General features: G+C 35.0%; 1 protein-coding gene across 1 annotated transcript; it reads left to right on the top strand.

Moving 5' to 3' along the window:
- Window positions 1-19,229: 19,229 nt before the first annotated feature.
- Window positions 19,230-20,124, top strand: LOC110026928. The gene has a single exon (XM_020728140.1). The coding sequence runs from the start codon at window positions 19,322-19,324 to the stop codon at window positions 20,060-20,062; it is 741 nt and encodes a 246-aa protein (XP_020583799.1). The 5' UTR covers window positions 19,230-19,321; the 3' UTR covers window positions 20,063-20,124.
- Window positions 20,125-20,513: the final 389 nt, after the last annotated feature.

Genomic DNA, 20,513 nt, shown 5'->3' with positions numbered 1-20,513 from the left:
GGCACTAATTTTGGGTAAATAATTCTCCTTAAAATCTCGCCCTTAAAGTTTGACAAAAATAAACAATACTCAAAATGTAAAGAAAGGAAAAAACATCATAATGCCTAACTGAAGTATACTAACCAGAAATTAAAAAAAAAAGAAAAAAGAAAAAAAGGGTAATCATATCTTTTAATTATGGTGATATTAGTCATTTTGTTTAGCTTAAATTTAGATGATGTTTAAAGTTTTAATAACACTTTAGTGTAATTCTATTCATTCTTGCGTTGAATCTCTAGGAGAAATATCTTTGAAATGTGATTCAAAATTTATTAATAGCTATGATAATTATTTGCAAACAAATCACTTCCAAGTGAATTATGAAGATGCATATCTCAACACATTAATAGATACCCATAGGAACGAAGTCATTAAAGTTCTCATTCATATGTTCGAGAAAAAAATAAGAAAAAAGATATTTAACAGTTGTAACTATTGAAAATAAATTTTAGATTTTAATCAAATAAAATATGAAAGTTTACAAAAAATTATCCGATAAAAAAGAATAGACCTGCTACCATCAATGATCAACTTGAGATTACTCAATAATAAAATCATTATTTTAAAAGCTGAGCAAGCAAGTATGTTTAATAGGCTTATTAATCTTATTTTTTTAAAAAAAAAATTTAAGGGTTAATAAGGATTCCGCCGGATAATCTTAAAATTATTGTAAGCAATACATCTAATCATTAGTTCAAAGCAATATAAGATGTTTTTTTTTTATTAAGCATATCTTTGTGGGCAAGATGGTCAATTAAATACAAATCATACATCATTTTTGGTTTTTAATTTGGACAAAAGGTTTGGTGATTTGAAGCACTTATAGACTTAGATAAGTGAGATTCCTTTGATCTCTCTTTGCTTCTGTGATCGATTTGTTTTTTGGCAGGGTATTTTATCTTCTTCAAGAGATTTCTTGTTTGGATTTATTGCTGACATTCTGATTATTTTTTCTAGCACTCAGTTTGGGTTTTTTGGTTTGTTTTTTTTTCTTTTTTGATTTAGTATGTTTCTTGGTTTTTCTTTCGTCGTGCATTTGGTTATGGAAGAAGCTTAAGAAGCATCTTGTTTCTTGTTTACCTTTCGTGTTTCTTTAATCTATCTTTTTGCTTCTGAAGTTTCCTTTTTCTTTGACTACTATGGAGGATAATTCAAACCGGCCTACCTTCTTAGAGGTAGTTTTGGGAAAGAAAGTTCATGACAATAATCATGCAAATAATTGCTTATTTCCTGTGGAATACAAAGGTTTGTTGGTTGATGATAATATGAGCAGTCTGCTTAAAAGGCCACAAGAAAGAATGGTAAACTTGCATTAATATATTCCGAAGAGGAAACTCTAGCTCTTGCTGCTCTTTTGAAATTCACCTTAATAGGTAAATTTATCTTCAACTCATCCAATGATGGAGATCATTAGAAAATTTTTTGCAGATCTTAAATTTGAGAAAAAATTGGAATGTTAGGTGATAGAAATCTCATGATTCTCCTAGAAAAGGTAGATGATTATACCTTGTTGTTTGCAAGAAAATCATTGCAAATAGATAAGGTAAATATGAAGATTCTTAAGTGGTCTATTGATTATGACCCAAAAGGAGTCACCAATAGTTTTAGTTTGGCTAAAGTTTCCATGTTTGAGATTAAACTTATTTAAGACATGTTCTTTATTCTTTGGGATCAATTTATGGAACACTAATGAAGATTGATGTTGCTACCTTAAATTGCTCAAGGCCTTCTGTGGCCAGAGTTTTGATTGAAAGGGATGTAACACTCCCTTTTGGTGACTCTATTTGGATTGGTGACTCAAATTCTAGATACTGAAAAAGCGTGGAATTGGAATACACTCCACCATATTGTAGTAAATGTCGGTTGTATGGACATTGCTTATCCAATTTTTTTGTGTCCGATCAGAGACTAAAAAAATAATTTACAAAATAAGAAAATGGTTATAAATGATGTTCCATCTAACCATTATCCTATTTTGCAAAATAATGATTTTAATAAAATACAATCTAATGTGATAACTGTTTGTGTTCAACATGGAGAAAAGGAGATGAATGGTGTTATTAATTTTAATCACCTAACATCTTTTTGGATACCACTAATTAACTTACTAATAGGGACACTGTCTTGGATAACCAAGATAATAATATTTGCAATCAAAAGGTTTCTTAAGGTAGGGAGGTTTCTTGTAGCAATAGGGATGGAAATCTAATTTGGTTACAAATGTTGTTTCTTTTGTGGATGATTATTTGGTTACTAGATTAGAATTAGAAGAAGATTGGATAATTCAAAAGGCTGCAAAAAAAAGGGAAAATAAAGGAAATAGGGTACTCAGATATGTTAACCAAGAGGTTGTTAATCAAATTCAGGTTGGAGAAGATATGGAAAAAGAAAATTTGGTATATTCCTCTAAATCACTAGAGGATTAAAAGTTTTTATTGAAGAAGTTTAATTTTCTGATTTGGAATATTAGGGGCATTGGTAAGCTAAATGCCTCTGATAGACTCCAAAATTTGATTCATTCTTATAAACTTAATTTTGTTAGCATTCTTGAGCTATTTGTGGCTTTCAAGAATAATGACAAATATCTTAATATAATTGGCAATTTCAACCTCTTTTCTAATAGTAATAACAGATTTTTGGTTTTATGGAAATATATTGCGAAGATTGACATTCTTGTCAATCACGAGCAGTTAATTCATTATTGTATGCATATTAATAATGATATTTTTCTTTTATCTAGCATCTATGATGGGTGTATGACCCGACCTGTAATTACGCAGTTATTTAACTTCCAAAATATGACAAAAAACTTGACCTAATTTATATTTAGGGGCCAGTGTGCAAAATCAATTGTTATAAAATATAGAAAATAATTCATACACTAGGGGTTCTACGCAAGTATACGTATTATTTCAAGTAATATAAGTTTTTTTTTTGAAACCACAGTATCGATCCCACAGAGAAGCGAGGTAAGAAATCCCTTAGGCTAATTCTAGTATAATACTATCAGTCCTTAGTTTGGAAGGTTAATTTAAGTGTTTTTTTTAACAAGTACTCCTGAATGTAAGTTTTAAGTTTAAAACAACCAATAACTACTCTTAAATGAAAATATTAATTCTAAAAATAACCCTTTTTGGATGAATTGGTTTGGAGAGTTTTGAGATGTTAAAAACTACTATTCACAATTGGGACGTCATAGAAAATGTGAAGGAATGAGATACATAGAATTTAATGTAGTTGTGACAAATAGGAGCATGCATATTAAATATCCTCTTTACGAGCGACAAAGAACATTGGCTAATCTAGAGTTTGATCCCTAAATCTGTGGTTAGCCTGGGAAGATACTGACTCTCACTTCAGAGTTCCCATGTTCACCTCACATGAGGGCTAACATCTCACTTTAGTATCTAAACCTCTAGACCAAATTGAAGATTTTAGTATGTCACCCTAAAATCTCCAATTCTACACCAATTAAAGTTATTTCTTTATTTATGCACTCAGCCTCATGGACTATATTCTCATATATGAAATCAAATGTGGTTCCACTTTGTTGAGAATTACACCGCCCTCTCGAATTTTGATGCCATTACAATGAATTTTAACATTAAAAAAAGGCCTAAATTGCAATGTAAATGAAGTTTAAGTAAAAACCATCACATTTTTAATCAAAACCTATTCTAACATGCATTCCAAAATCCTAAACAAGAATCCTACTCATTGCAAAAGAAAAGTAAATTGAAAATAACGACATAATCTACTCATGCCAATATTTCTTAACAAGAAGAATGAGTAAGAAAAACTATTCACAAAGCATGAAGAAAACACATCAAAAAAACACGAAGGAAATCTTCATTACATCAAAGCAAATCCATTAGATAAGTGTTTACAAAATCATAAGATAATGAAAACACAATACTTAGCTTTTTCTCCTTTAAAGAAAGATGAAGATCTCGCCCATAAAGTCTCCCGCTAATCCATGCAATGCTTGTACAATTCCTTGCATTTTCTCTCAAAACCCCCTCTCCAATCTCTCAAGAAAAGGTAAAAATCTACATTTATACTCTTATTCTAAGATTGTTGACCTATGTTTTGGTTGAGGTTTTGTTTTTTCTTTAGAAGCCTATGATCTAACCATAAGACTTTCCTGTTGACTAATTCTAAAAGACTAGTAAAGAAATTAGAAATTTTAAAACTCTTCTTTGCTCATCTTGAAGTTCCACATGTTGGACCTAACCTCTAGCACTTAGTAAGTGGAGCCAATATGAGGGAGCTCAAGAAGAGTCCCCATAGGACTGTTTGGCCCTAGGGTTAGCTCTAGGTGGTGTGGCCTTAGTCAGTCTTGCACACTCACACTTGATACCCTTCATCTTCACTCACAAACTCAACCCTTAATCAAAGATGCCTAGCTTGATCCCTTACTCTATTGGAAACTCATGTGAATGGTCCACTAAACCATTAGCCCTAGGCTAGAGTTTAGCTAAGACCAGTACATGGAGGATCCATAATAGGAGTTCCCTTGGTCTCATGGCTCAACAAGGGGTAATTTTATGATTAGCATCCTCAATTGATCTCATCCTACCCAAATACTGAATTTAGCCTTTTGTTCCCAAACTTTCTCAAAACTATCAAATTGACCTTAAAACCTTAAATTTTTTCAAACTACCCAAACCACACAATTTTGACCAAAAATCATATTAAAGTCTTTGAAACTACCCAAATTGCCCAAAACACCCCAAAATTTCCAAAATTCTTAAAATATCATTAAAATTACCAAAATGTCCTTGGTGACCCAAATTTTCCCAAAACCTCCAAAAATCATTTCAAACACTTTCAAAACCAATTTATACCATGCCACTAAGCCCAATTTGACCAAATTGACCAATTTTGACCAAAATTCTCACATTACCCCTAAAGGCCCAAAACGCCCAAATTACCCCCAATTTTCACGAAATCAACTTCAATCTTCCCCAATTTCAATTCCAAATCAAAACTCATCATTCAAAATACCATTAAAACCAAATTCAAGCTCAGTTGAACCCAATTTTAAACCAAATTCAAGCTCACTCAAAAGCCTCAATTTTGACCATAACCTCAAATTTCCTCAAATTGATTCCCTTAACTTGCCCAAATCCTTCCATTTTAAATTTTAAACTCTTCATGGAACTCCCTTAAATAAATTTGAGCATCCAATTTGCATTGTCCTAGCCTCAAGCCTCACCCAAATCCAACCTAAATCATAACCCCCAATTTTGCCCGAAAATCTAAAATTCCCCATATTGAACTCCATAACTCCATAATTTCCACCCAATTGATATCTAAAACTCTTCATCACAATTTCTTGGACCAATTTGAACCTTAAATTGACCAAAATCCAAACCATAGCCCAATCCAAACCCAAGTCTAGCCCAAATAACCCAAAATTGGCCATAAGCCAAATTCCATTAAATTGAACCTTGCAATTGATCCAACCCAACCAAATTCACTTGCTAAGTTTCTCATGATTTGTTACTTGTGCAAATAGAGCCATCAATTGGTTTAGATATAAACCCAAATCAAGCCTAAAATGAATCTTTAGCCAAAAATCCCAAATTTCAAATCATGACCAAAATTAACTTAACCCATTGGACTCAGCCCTTAACCATTACAGCCATGCTTAGACCTCCTAGGATGCTAATCACATCACCTAATCCCCCTAATTGAGCCATGGACCAAGGGTCCCCAAAATTAGGGGATTTCTTCCATTGGCTAAACCAAAAGAAGTATTAAGATTTGCCACCAGCCTTCCCAAGCCCCAAGCCCCAAGCCCATCACCATTAAGCTCTTTTGGCTCCCCTGAACCACCTAGCCACCAGCTCAGCCTTGGCCGACCATCCTAGTGTTTGGAAAACACCAGAACTGACAGGTCCCCATGACCAAAACCCAAATTTAAAACTCTCTGACTTGGCTCACTCCCATTGGGCATTGGAGCCTCTCTTTCCTCCACCTAAACTACCTTTTACACCCACTGGCCAGCCCTCTTAGAGCCCTGAGCTTCTCTATTTAAACATCACCCCTCCATGGCCAGGAGAAGAGATCATCCAAAACAAAGGGGAAACTCTGCCAAAATTGTTTAAAATCTCAATCAAAACCTTCTTACATTTAACACAATCATTTCTAGTCCTTCACCACTACTGTAAAACCTTAATTTTATCAAAAAAATTCAGGGGTTCTCATGGCCATACCACCAAGTGCCTCTAAACTCCCAATTGATTGTTCCAAAAGCTTCACAAGAACCTAATGGGAAATCCCCAACCAAAGCCCCATATTTTGAGAACTTTAACCTTTTTTCGATGCTGTCTCGTCTGTTGGATCAACACACGTGCTAAATGAACGACATCCGTTCATCATCCCAAATCGTCCAAACCTGAGAGTCGTCCAAACTAAATCGCCCAAATCGTCCAAACCTGAGAGTCGTCCATACTAAATCGCTTTAATCTCACTCGATACTCAACAAAATCACTCAAAGTTTGTTCCTACACGTGCATCTGACCGAGACAAACATATCCATATGGTTGATCAAGCATGGAGATAAAATTTTATTCATGAAAGCCCAAACCTAGCTTGGTTTGGTGGAAAATGGTGCATACTTTAGTCCATGAGGTGTAGCCTCGATTGGAATGGTTTCCAACGTTTCTTGTGACCTTGTGAAGCTCCTCAAAGTGTTGATTTTAGCTAGTGTTGGGTCCAAAACCATCTACTGATTCTTCTTCAAACAAAATATATTTTCCTTTAGTAGATGGTACTTTAGGCACAATAATAATAAATCTGACAGCAGTAGGTGTGACGACTCTCGAGTGGACGGATGCGGGGACAACAGACTTAACAGGTGTCAGAGCAGTAGCAATCTTCAGCTTCTTTTAAGAAGGGAAGTCCTGGGGATAGTTTAAATCAAACTCTACAAATGGCTCTTGAACTTCTAGAGTAGCAACCTTCATGATGACGAATGGGGTTGCCAAGTACAACTTCAAACTCATCGAATCCAGCTGCAAACTTGTTGGTGCAATGTTACAGGCATCACGATCGGTAGGGAGGTTGTAAGAGAAAGTGAGAGTAGCGAATACCATTTTAGCAACTTCAAAGAAAAGTTCCAAGGGTTACTATCGGCCATCATTTTCAGTGCGAACACTAAAAATTAACAACGTTCGTTCTGTAGATTGGGTACGTCCTTTCTTATTTTCATTTTTAAATTTATTCTTTATTTGTGAATATAGCATTAAAGAGTTTTGATTAAAATTAAGTGAGGGTGAAGAGATGTAACGACTTTGATTGATTCACAAAATAGCAAACCAAACCCGAAAGATATGGGAGAAGTGAAGTTTAAGACCCAGTGCATGACCAACCTCACAATGAACATCTCCCAGGCGGAACTAGTCCATCAACTGAACTCCAATTCTCATCAAAGGGTCATGCTGTCATGCAATCACCCATTGAGGGCTTCAAATAAGAGAATTATTATCTTCCTAACTTAAGCCCACTACCTTAGTACCATTCAATTAAATTGACTTCCAAGTCATGATAATTTATAAAATTACAATTTTACCCTTACATCAAAAGACGACAAGTTGGTTTCTACCTATTAACCCATTATATTTTGAACATCCAAAAGAGTTCACTATGATCAAAATTACCCATTTTTCCTTTGGTTAATCCTAAATTTTAATTAAGACATCAAAATCCAAAATTACTATATTGCCCCTAGAGCTCTCCACTTTATAACTTATTTAATATAACTCAAATGAATTTAAGATTTTTATGGTACCCCGCTCATGTGTTACTTAAAATATTAGAGGAAAAAATATGATAGTTCTAATTTTAATTAAATTTATATAATTATTTTAACTCAAAAATAAAGTTTTCAATGTTAATTTATTTAGTTAATCAAACTAAATTTTCTGTTCATGGGAAAATTATTGGAAGTTCACCTAGGTCAGGGGACCATTTGGATAAAATTTCATAATTTTTTTAAATTATATTTTAATTATTATAATTATTTATTTATTTTAGTGATTAATTAAATAAAAAAATATGTTTTAATTACAAAAATATATTGTATATTTTTCTTAAATCTCCTTAAGTCCACAAAACCCAACGAAACAAACTTTCTTTTTTGCAAATTTTAAGTTATTTATTATAATTATTTTAATGGAAAATTAAGAAAAATACATTTTTGGCCTTTAAAAAGACATAAGTAAGTCAGGAAAATTAAGAAAAATATTTTAAGGGGTCTTAAGTGATTAGGGAACAATTAGGAACAATTTTGGTCATTTTCATATTTTTGCAATTTTTTGATTATTTATTATTATTTTTTTATTCAAAATATAGCTACAAAATGAATTATTTATTTTAAAATATTTTTTATTTTTTCTAAGTTCCTCTAATCACAAGGAACTAAAAAAAAACTGCTTTTCATAATTTTCCTAATTATAGTTAATTTATTATAATTATTTTAATGCAAAAATACCATTTTACTTGGAAAATAGATTTTATTGATCAAATTAATTCAAATGAGTATCAAAATTTTAAAATGAGTTAAAATAATCATTATTTATAGTGTGGAATCGTTTTTGTTTTTTTAATATTATTTTATTCATTTTAATTTTAGCGAGTTTTTATGATTTAATTAATCATAATGATTTACATAGACATTTAACTTTAGTTTATATTTTTCCTAGAGTCCTCTGACCACAGGGAACCTACCAAAATAAATCTCATATTTTTTTATTTATATTTTAATTTATAAAATTATTATAATTAAAATAGACAACAAGGCTTGAAAATTAGGGTCTCAAAGCTAGAGATGCTCTCTAACTTTAGAAAAATCAGAGAACGTCCCTATTAACATGAGGAATGAACCCTAAAATTTCAAGCCATGGTGATTATTATTTACTTAATTAAAATTAAAATAGTCTAGTAATTACAAATTAAAGAAAATTAAATAATTTTTATTTTTATTCCACATTATTCTCCTTTATTCATTGAGCAAGAGAATATTTATTTTTTTTTTTTATGATTTTTCTACACCAAGTTATGAATTTTCTAAGTTATGTTGGGATTTAAATAAATTCATTTAATCCATATTTTTTTATTTAAACCAGTCAGTTGCCAGCGCAACATCGTACATGTCGAAGCCCCACGTGGCGCTCCTTGGTTCACTATGCTTTCCACCTCAGTTGCCACACACCACACATTCATGCATAATTTCTTCATCCGACATCAACTCGTACATTGGATCAGTACACGCGCTAAACACACGACATTCTTTCATAGTCCCCGATCGTCCTAACCCTAGAGCAGTCCATACTAAATCACTTTGATCTCACTCGATACTCAATGAAATCACTCACAGTTTGTTCCTACGCGTGCATCTGACTGAGATGAACATATCCACACAGTTGATCAATGTGAAGATAAAATCTTCTTCATAAAAAAGCCCAAAATGAGCTCGGTTTGGGGGAAAATAGTGCATACCTTGGTCCAAGAGGTGTAGCCTCAATTATAATGGTTCTTCACATTTTTTGTGACCTCACAAGGCCCCTCCAATTGTTGATTTGAGCTGAGGTTGATTCTAACTAAGAGTTTGATCAAAGTGTGGCACGATCTTTGTCTAACAGTGGTTTGGAGAGCTCAAAATGATGGGGCTTGAGTGGGAAACTTCTCCTTAAGCTCTAGTGAATCCTAAGAGCACTTAAACTTAGAATTTGAGTGAGTTTGGTGGGATGGCCATTGAAGGTCCTAATTTTGGGCTATGAAATTATGCTTGGATAGTGGAATTAGGGCTGGAGAATGGTGGGGATGAGCTTCTCTAGGTTGTTAGGGAGTCTTGGGCAATTTTTGCAGAGTTTTGTTAAGGTTTAAGCACTCTCTTCTTCTTGGATGTGGAGGGGGGGGGGATCTAAATAGAGGAGCTCAGGGCTTTAAGAGGAAAAGACGCTCTAGTGTCCAATGGGAGTGAGCCAAGTCAGGGAGTTTTAAATTTGGTTTTTGGCCATGGGGACCTCTCGGTTATGGTGTTCTCCAACGACTAGGCTGGCCAACCAAGCCGGGTTGGTGGCTAGGTGGTTCAAGTGAGCCAAAGAAAGCCTTAATTGTTATTAGTTGGGTGGCTTGATCGCTGATAGCATATCATTCTTTGGTTTAGCAAATTTAGGAAGGGATCCCTCAAATCAAAGGACCCTTGGTCCATGGCTCAACTAGGTTGGGCTAGGTGGATCTAGCGTGGTTCCTAGGGCTCAAATGTTGGCTGTGGTGATCATGGTTTGGTTAATTTGAATGGGTTTGGTCAAATTTGGGGTTTGGGTTCAAAATTGGGGTTTTGTTTTGAACTTGAGTCTAGGTTGTGTTTCAGTTCATATTTGGATCAAGTGATTGATTAAATTGATGTGGATGATTTTCATGAGAATTTTGGAAGAAGAATTAGGTGATTTTGAATTGATTTGGGAGTTCAATTTAGTGGAATTTAGCTCATAGTCAATTTTGGGAAATTTGGTCTATTGGATTGGGATAAGGCTTGGACTTGGTTCAATTGATGGTTCAAATTTGTTCAAGGGATTGTGATGGGGATCGTGATGGAGAGTTTTAGATATCAATTGGGTGGAAATTGTGGAGTTATGGAGTTCAATTTGGGATTTTGAATTTTGGGGTAAAATTGGGGGTTTTGATTTAGGTTGGATTTGGGCGAGGCTTGAGGCTAGCCCAAGGAATATTGGAGGCTCAAATTGATTAGGGGAGTGTCATGAAGAGTTTAGAATTCAAAATGGAAGGATTTGCGCAAGTTAAGGGACTCAATTTGGGGAAATTTGAGGATATGATCAAAATTGGGGCTTTTGAGTTAGCTTGAATTTGGTTTAAAATTTGGTTCAATTAAGCTTAAATTTAGTTTCAATTGGTATTAGGCATGATGAATTTGAGTTTAGAGTTGAAATTAAGGAATATTGAAGTCAAATTGGTGGAAATTAGGGAAGATTTGGAGAAATTTTTAAAGAAATATCATATTAACAATCAAATTGCTATTGCTTATCATCCTCAGACAAGTGGGTTGGATGAATTATCCAATCATAAAATTAAAAGAATATTGTAAAAATATCTGAATCCAACTAAAATGGATTGGTCAGTCAAACTTGACTATGCTTTGTGGGCTTATAGGACTGCATACAGAACTCCTATAGGAATTTCCTCATACAAGCTAATATTTGAGAAAGCATGTCATTTACTAGTTAAAGTTGAGCATAAAATATATTGGGCTATTAAAGAATTTAATTACAATTTAAAGAATACGGTAAGAAAAGACTGTTGCAAATAAATGAGCTTGAAGAGATAAGGAATGAATCTTATGAAAGTGCTAAGATTTACAAAGAAAGATGAAGATGTGGCTTGATCGGAGAATTCTTACTAAAAAAATTGAGTTAAGGCAACAAGTTTTGCTTTATAATGTAAGGTTAAGATTATTTTCAGGCAAACTTAAGTCCAGGTGGATGAGCCCATTTGTTGGGATAAAAATTTAACCTTATGGAGCTATGGATATCAAAGATCCTAAAATTGATAACATATTTAAAGTGAATGGTCACAGGCTGAAACCCTACATTTTTGGTGACCAACTTAAATTTGATCTTGGTGACCAACTTAAATTGAATGATCTTATGATGTTGGGTCAACCAGAATAAGCACCGGTTACGTTGGGCTGACGATGTAAAACCAGGCAACCCATAGGAGGCAACCCATAGTTATCCGTGTGTTTGTTTTGAATGTTATGTTGTTGTGTTTGAGTTAGAAAATTTTGGTAGTAATTTGACTATATAATGATTTAGTGATTATTTTAAGACCCTAAAAGATGACTTAGACATGTTAGAATGACTATTTAAATGTTAGGTTGACCTGTGCTAAATTGAGCACTGACGCTTAAGCGTCAATATCCAGCATTTAAGCGTGACAGTTAAAAACATGTGTAAATTTTAGTTTCTAGAAGTTTTAACCGTGATTTGGTTGGCTTTAACGTGGGATAACAGTTCTAGGACATGCATAGGAGTTATAGAGGAGTTTTGAGCCTATAAATAGAAGGGTTATGTAAGGATTTTTACCACAATTCAATTTTAACCCTAAATCCTAATTGAGAAGAGAGAGTTTTGAAAAAAATGTCATCTTGGGAGAGTGATTTTAAGAAAAAGGAGGAGGCAATGAGAAATAAGTTTGTTATTCAGAGTGCGCAAGAGTTATATAACGGTTTTTTAGCTATTAGTATTGAAGGAATAGTGGAGAAAATCACTAAAATTGAGGCTGATGTGACTTTAATTGAAGCAAAAGTGATGGAAGTTAACAAACATCTGGATCATATGGGATGGCAACATAGGATGCAGTTTAGCCATACCAATTTTATAGAAGAAATGAATAAGGCTATGAATTTAAAGAACAAGTGAATTGAAGAAGATTCAACCAGAGTTATTAATCATCGTCCATTTTATCAGATTTGTATTCCAAATGTTGAAGAGAGACTAATGATAGGCCATGATTCATTACACCAAAAAGAGAGTGGAATTAAGTGCTTTGTTTGTGTTTGGTGAGTTTAGTGTTTGTTTGTTAATTTTAAGTGTGTTTAATGTTAAAATTGTCTAGTATTTATGTTAGAAAATTTCTCATCCAAGACTATTTGAATTGAGACTATATGTATTGAAAACAATTATAATTGTTTGTGAATGACTATAAGTGTTTGTTGGTGTGAAATTTTGTGTTATTTAGCGTTAAATTGAATTAGTTAAGATTAGTTAATCTTGAGAAAGAGGAGAGTTTAAAAGGAAGAAAATAGTTATTAAAGAGTTATGAGGCCATGTAGGGTTGGTTGACTTAGGCTAGAAGTGCACTTTACTTAAAACCAAAAAAATCAAAATTTGAGCACTGACACCTAAACGCCAAGACCCTGCGCTTAAGCGCTGCCTAAACCGAGAGGCATACACCTAAGCACCGAACCATTCGCGCTTAAGAGTCGATTCACGTAAACCAGTTCGCAAACGGTTTAAAGTGATAAATCGAAACCTAAGTAAAAATTGACATAAACCTTAGGTTCAATCAATATTGAGCCTATGTCACACTAGACTTAACTAAAGAAACCATAAGTCCTACCTACATTGGACACAAAACTATTTTAAATCTTAGGTTCAATCCATATTGAACCTAAACTCTCAAACTTTAGGTTCAATCTATATTGAACCTAAATCAATCTTAAGTCCTACATACATTGGACTTAGAACCATTTCAAACCTTAGGTTCAATCCATATTAAACCTAATCCAACTGTAATACATTGGACTCCAAATAATTCCAAAATTTTGGGATTCAACCCACATTGAGCCTAAACTATCTTAAGTCCTACCTACATTGGACTTAGAACAATTTCAAATTTTAGGTTCAATCTATATTGAACCTAAACTTTCTCAAACCTTAGGTTCAATCTATATTGGACCTAAATCAATCATACGTCTAACATACATTAAAATTAGAATAATTTTCAATTTTAGGTTCAATCCATGTTGAATTTAAACCATCTCAAACCTTAGGTTCAATCTATACTAAACCTAAACCATCTTAAGTCCTACCTACGTTGGACTTAAACCATCTAAAACTTTAGATTCTACCTACATTGAATCTAAATCATCTTAAACCTTAAGTCCTACCTACATTGGACTTAAACCATCTTAAATTTTAGGTTCTACATACACTAAATCTAAATCATTCTCATACCTTAAGTCTTATCTAAGTCAGACTTAAATCATCATCATACCTTAGGTTCTATCAAAATTGAACCTAGATCTTAGGTCTAATCTACTGGACCTCAATCAAACTTCCTTAGGTCTAACTAACATCATACTTAAAATAAATGACATAAAAATTCAACTCATCAACCCATCAACATAAACACAAAAAATGACATAAAATTCACTTTAAAAGACATTAAAACTTAAACTAGAACCTAAAAATACAACTAGGTTTGAGAAGATATTTTGGAGGAGGTAACCCATGGTTGCTAACGTAATATCTTCCAACAACTTGTGGCTAATCAAATCGCAAACATAATGACTTGGAAAATTCTCTGAAGCTTTAATCCCCTTTAGATATCTTGGAGTTCTACTCATCAAAAGAAGAACCAAACAAATTCAATTTGAAGAGGTCCTAGGAAAGTTTGCTGACTAACTTTCTAACTGGACATATTCTTTTCTATCTAGTGGAGGGAGAGTTACCTTACTTAAAAGCATCCTCACTACTTTTCCCTCCTACATATTAAAATGACCAAAATGAAGAAGAGTGCCCAACTGTAGATGGAAAGGTTATTTAATAGGTTCCTTTGGTCGGGTCAAAGACAATAGTTTCACTGGGCCAGTTGGCAAAAGGTGGCAAAACTAATTACTGTTGGAGGTTTGGGGTTTAAAGGTTTGCAATAGTTACAACAAGTGAACCTTTGTAAGATCTAGATCAAGTTCAGGCAGCAAGATTCACTATGGGCCAAATTCATGTTGGGGAAATATTATAGAGCAAACCATCCATCTTTGGTCAATAGAAAGATAGGTGACTCTAAGACCTAGATCAATATACTAAAAGTGAGAAGTTTGGCTGAAGACATTTTCTTATGGGGCCTTGGACAAGGTAAAGTTCAATTTTGGCTAGACCACTGATGTCCAAAGGAGATGTTGCAACCCATTTCTGCTGACCTTAATCATAATCTCAGGGTTGTTGATTGCTGGGAAGGGGATTAATGATCATTGGCCAAACTTAATTTTTTGTTGGAAGCTTCTTGTGTTCTGAACATCTCCACTGTGAAGTTTGATAAAACAGGCAGGAAAAAATTAAATGGCAAGCCAACTCCAATTAGAGTATCACAAAGTCCATTTACTTGAAACTAAATATATGGAATGATGTCCCTTGGGGAGGGGCCATTTGGAACATATTTTTATCCCCTTCTATGTCATTCTGCTGCTGGAGGATTTTTTAAAAATTAATTCCAATTGATGATATCTTGAAGAAGAAGGGCCTGAGAGGCCCATCTAGATGTTGGTTATGCTACTCTGTTGAGGAATCTATATCTCACCTATTTTTTATCTCACATGTTTTTTGAATGTGATTTCTCACAACAGGTTTGGAGAGAGCACACTAAGCTGCTTCTGTTGAACACCCTTAACCTACAATGGTTCAATCTGCTTTCTTGTTGGAATAGCTGGAAGGCAGCTAAGACTAGCCCCATTCCTTTCATTTTCTCCTAATTCCTCTAGATGACAAGAAATCATATAAAATTTGATGAAGGTAAAGCCGCTGCTAGCCAAGTGGCCAGAAACTGTATTTCCTACCTGCTTAAATTGATCAAACATGAGTCCTTCCTCCAAATATGCACCGTAAAAGTGGCAGACCCTCCCTCCTTGCTCAAAATCATTAAAGTATATTGGAAACCTCCCTCTCAGCCTTTCGTCAAGGTGAATACAAATGTAAACTTCTCCCACCTTATCTCTAGGTGGAAGGAGTGTTGAAGAACCAAGAGGGTAAGTGCTTACTTCGGTTTTCCACTACCACTATGGCTGAAGTGGCCTTTGAGGCTGAAATGATTGCAGTCTATTGGGCACTTAAACTGGCTTGTTTGTCCAATTGGTTCCACCTCTGGGTGGAGGTGGACTCCACAAGACTATGATGATATTAAATATTAAATGATACAGAAGCACCCTCCTGGAGACTATCTCAATGACTGCAGAAGATCAACTTGATTAAATCTTCTCTTATGGTCAAACTTTCTTTTGTTTATAGGGAAGGAAATTGCCCTACAAACTGGCTTGCTAGAAAAGGAATCTCAACTGCTGAAGCTAAAGTTTCTTCTCTTCCCCACTCTCCTCTTCTTTTCCCATTAAAGGTTCCACACCTAAGAATTGTATCTGAAACTTTCTTGAATTAGAAATCATTATATATATATTATATATAATGAATCTATTCCTTTTCTGGTGGCTTGTTTCTTCTGGATGTCCAGGAAACATGCCAAATTTGTTTGAAAATCTCCACAGGTTGCCCAGGTGGTCAGAAACTGTGTATCTTACCTCTCCAAAATGATGCAGCATAAAAATTTCCCTAACATTTGCTGCTCCACTCTTACAGGTAAGGTTGCCTCTCCTCTGATCTGCAAAGTATATTGGAAACCCCCACAACCTTTTACTATTAAAATTAACACTGATGTTAGCTTCAATGATATGGGTACTGGGGTGGGGGAGTAATTAAAAACCATTCTAGTCAGTGCCTCCTTTTCTTTCATGCTCTAGTTATGGCCACTGATGCACTTGAGGCAGAATTTATTGTAGTATTTTGAGCTCTGACCTTTTCTTATAAATCAAATTGGCTAAATCTTTCAGTTGAGGTGGAATGCACTTTGCTGATTAAACTGTTGGAATCTGAGGAGCAGTCTACATGGTTTCAGACCCAATGGATCCAGAAGATCAAAATCCTTAAATCTCTTCTCAATGTCCACTTCACCTTCAATTACACAAAAGGAAATAAACCTGCAAATTGGCTTTCTATATATATATAATCATGTTGGAGAATATTTTACTCTGTTAGGGTTTTTCCTCTAGCCATGGAACCTGGCGTCTTTTTTGCTCTTTCGGTGGCCTTTCAATTGTTGTTCCTATTCTTTCATAGTCATTTTATTGCTTCTTGAAAGTTGGACATACCAGTTGCAGTGTTTTACTACTTTTAAAGTTTCCTAGGCTACTGTCCTTTTCAAATTTGTGGTTGGTTATTATTCCATTGATGCTTGCTTCACTGTTCACTTATTCTTCACTTTACTATGGAAGCCACACTCACCCAAGCTGACCCAAACATTATTGGTAAGTCTTCATTTACTGAAGTTGTTGCCATTGGTGCTTCTAGCTTAGGGGATAGACTGTTGTTTCCGTAGGAATATCATAATTCTTTTGAGAGCTTTGAAGATTGTCCTTTACTAAAAAAGGCTGCAAGAAAAGTGGAAAGCTTGCTATCATCTTCTTAGAAGCTGAGGTTACTGAGCTAAATGAGAAGTGCACAACCAAAAATGAGGTCAACAGGACATTCTAAGATTTAGATAATTAGAAAAACCTTTAATGCTTTGAAATTATTGGGATATTGGAAAGTTAGGTTGTTTAATGGTAGGCATGTGATGATTCAGCTTGTGAAAGAAGAGGATTATGCTAAAATTTTCTCCAAAAAATTATCTACATTGAAGATCAATCAATGAAAAACCTAAAGTGAACACCTGATTTTAATCCTTCACAGGAACCTCCAATCATCCCAATTTGGTTAATGCTCCCTGGATTGAAATGTTGACCTCATTTTGGAGGTCTTCTTTTCCCCTTCTCTAGATACCCTAGGATCTAGCCTTACGTTTTCCCAATTTTGACTCTCTTAGAGGACTAGACTGGGACCCACACCCCTTTGAAACTCAAGCCATTTCTACGCTCTTTGCAGTCTTATATGGACAGTTTTATATCCTCAATATTCAATTGAGTCGATCAAAAATCCAACATATTGAAACTCAAATTGAGCTCCTATAGAAATTTGAAAGACGTAGGTGGTCACCGTGGTGCGTGCGATGTTTGACTTGCCACTACGAGCGAAATGTTTGACTTTGGTCGTCACTTATGTGCGGACCGGTCAATAATATACTCGTTAAACGGGTGCCGCTCGGGCCAAAATAATGTCGTTTGTCGCGCCACACACGAATCGAATTTAATTTGGCGCGATCTTCGATGACTTTGTCCAGATGATTCCGGATGATGAAACGGACTGCGCCTTCGCGTCCGGAACATCAATTTTAGCTAGGGAGGACACATATTTTTATTGGGCGCCACGCTTCCACAAAATTTAATATTTTCTTTAAAAAAAATAATAATAAAATCTTTTTTTAATAAAATGGTTTTTTCTAAACTCCCTCACGCACTATTCCCCTTCTCCGCTTACGCCTTCTTCCTTCATGCCCTAATCGAACCCTCGCTTCCCTCATCCGACGATTGCCTCGTTCTGGAAGCTTCCTTCTGGTTTTCCGGTCACCTTCCTTCTCTCCGAGTCCTCTTCATCAGTTGCTCCACTGGTAGGGATTTTTCCCGCCCAAACGAGTCCGGGTACCTTCCTTGTCAATCTTGGTCAGTTTCTTGCCCTCTATGGCATATTCCCGTCACCGCCGGTCTCCCCCGGCGGTAGCTTCGTCGGTAAGCAATCTCCCACTTCTCCGACTATAAATACCCCTCTCGCGATGCCCTAGAGGCTGGCTCTCGGATCACTCATTTGCCTCCAAAAAGTTTCTTCCCCCAAGCGCAAGAAGTCGCACGCGGAGAACTTCTTCCTCCGATTGTCTAAGACTCAAGGATCTTCTTTCCCTCCTATTGTTTAGAGTTAGGATTTTTGATCCGTGTGCTAAGAAAGAATTTCGGGCTGGCCTCCCTTCTTCTTCACGATCGACGCTCGGTGCTCCCTCATCGCCATTACAAGGTTCTTCTTCTCCCTCGATCATTCAAGACAAAGAGTAAGAATCTTCTTCTTCTTCTTCTTCTTCTTATTACAATGGTTCAAGAATATAAATGATTTCCTTATTTTTCAATTTCTTTCTTCTATTCATCCAGATTGCCAGTAAGGATTTCTGTTTTGTTAATTGTTTGAACCATAAGAATATTCTTTGATCTGATTGCAAGAAAAAATCTCTCTTATTTTACATTCAAGCGATCTACTCTGAGTCTCAATTCCTTAAAAGCATAGGTGGCATCAGGTTTTTAATGAATGAAGAAAGTTCTAAGAGTAATGCATTCAACATTGATAATGGTGATGGAGTTGTTGTAGCAATAATCAATCTTCTTGGTGCCTTGGCTTCTTCTGGTCATTTGAAATTTAATTCAAATATTTCATCATCAAGCCTGCCAAATAATCTTCAAAGCAAAGGATTGTTTGATGAAGGCAGTAGCATGTTTGATGATAAAGTTTCTTTGTTACTCTTTGCTTTAAAAAAAAAAGTTTTAGAAGTAGCTCCTCAGAGGTTGATGACGACTAATATCCATATGGCTTTTCTAACTGCATCGGTTAATACTTCTTCTGGTGATGGACTCGACATTTATGATTGTGGTCATCATCTCGAGCATGTTTAGCTTGTCGGTGTTTTACTCCATGCTCTTCCATCTGTATCCTGAGCATTTCAAATTGAAACTATACAGCTGAAACAAATCCGAAGTTCCAGCTCTCCAAAGATTCATGAAAGCCCTGAAAAGATGGTCTGCCCTTCTACTCGTGATTGGAAAAGATCTTATGATCTTGATTTGAATGGTGAAGCTATTCAAGATCAAGATGACGATGAAGATTTTGATAACACGGGTTATTTACATGAGCAACATAAATCGAGAAATGGTCCAAATTTTTTGGTCGCAAGGGCTTCTCAAACTGATGAAATATCTTTAGAGGATGAGCAATGGAATGATGGTTTATTAGCCACAATCTGCGAGAAGGTTCATTTGGAAATTGATAGAAAGGCATCTTTGAATGAATCTAATGAAGCAAACATGCCAATAGATCCTCTTATGGACGCAAAGATCACATATAGGACTGGAAACAAGATTATTTGTTGCCTTGAAAATGCTAGAATTTGCATACAATATGAAACATCATTTGCTGGGGATCCATGTGAAATTTACCATTGTGTGCTTGAAAGCAAATTGTTTCTTGAAAATATGAATGTGATTCAGCATACCTTATCTTTCTTTCTACCAATTCGCGAAGCAGAAAACGATTTTCTCTCTTCTAATGCCATAAAATTCATAGACTATGTTGGTACAATCTACCAAGCATACGTGAACAGAAGAGAGCAACAAATGTTTCCTCCATATTGCCATGTTCTTTTTCAAATTCTACAAAGAAAGAAATGGATGAAGATAGCAGCTGTTTTGAAGTCCATTGCAAGTGCTAGGAGGATTTCCCGTAAACCTGGTCACGGTCAAGACATTGGAGGAGCATGAAGCTACCCTGGAGCAGACAAGGCGAGACGACATCAAACCTTGCATCGGTGAGATAAATCCAAAACCACTTGGCTTTTATTTTAAAATTTTTTCTTAACTTTTAAATTGTTAATATAAATATTGAAACATTTAAATTTACAAACTTTCAAACCTAAATTAATAATAACAAACACCAATTCTAAACACACTGTAAAGAACACATTAAATATTTATAATAAGCCATTTTAGATATGTTCTCTCTTCTCTCTCTCCTCTTCTCGGAACGAGACGATGGCGTGGTCGGTTGATGATTCATCTCCGGACAACAGTCAAGGCAGCTATTAAAAACGGAAGGATGAGCTTATGCAGAACTTTGATAGATTTAAATAACATACCTACAGGACGTCGAGATTGTTTGTTTGACACGACGTAAATCCTCACATTATCTTTTGGGACTTTCTTCGATTTTTAT

This window comes from Phalaenopsis equestris, unplaced genomic scaffold (genome assembly GCF_001263595.1).
Source record: "Phalaenopsis equestris unplaced genomic scaffold, ASM126359v1 Scaffold000403, whole genome shotgun sequence".
Lineage (NCBI taxonomy): Eukaryota > Viridiplantae > Streptophyta > Magnoliopsida > Asparagales > Orchidaceae > Phalaenopsis > Phalaenopsis equestris.
Note: the sequence above shows the minus strand (reverse complement) of the source record. Positions and strands in the feature narration are given on the sequence as shown.

What these genes read in the sequence shown, in the direction of transcription:
- LOC110026928 (XM_020728140.1), top strand. Translation starts at nt 19,322, where the DNA reads ATGGTCTGCCCTTCTACTCGTGATTGGAAAAGATCTTATGATCTTGAT.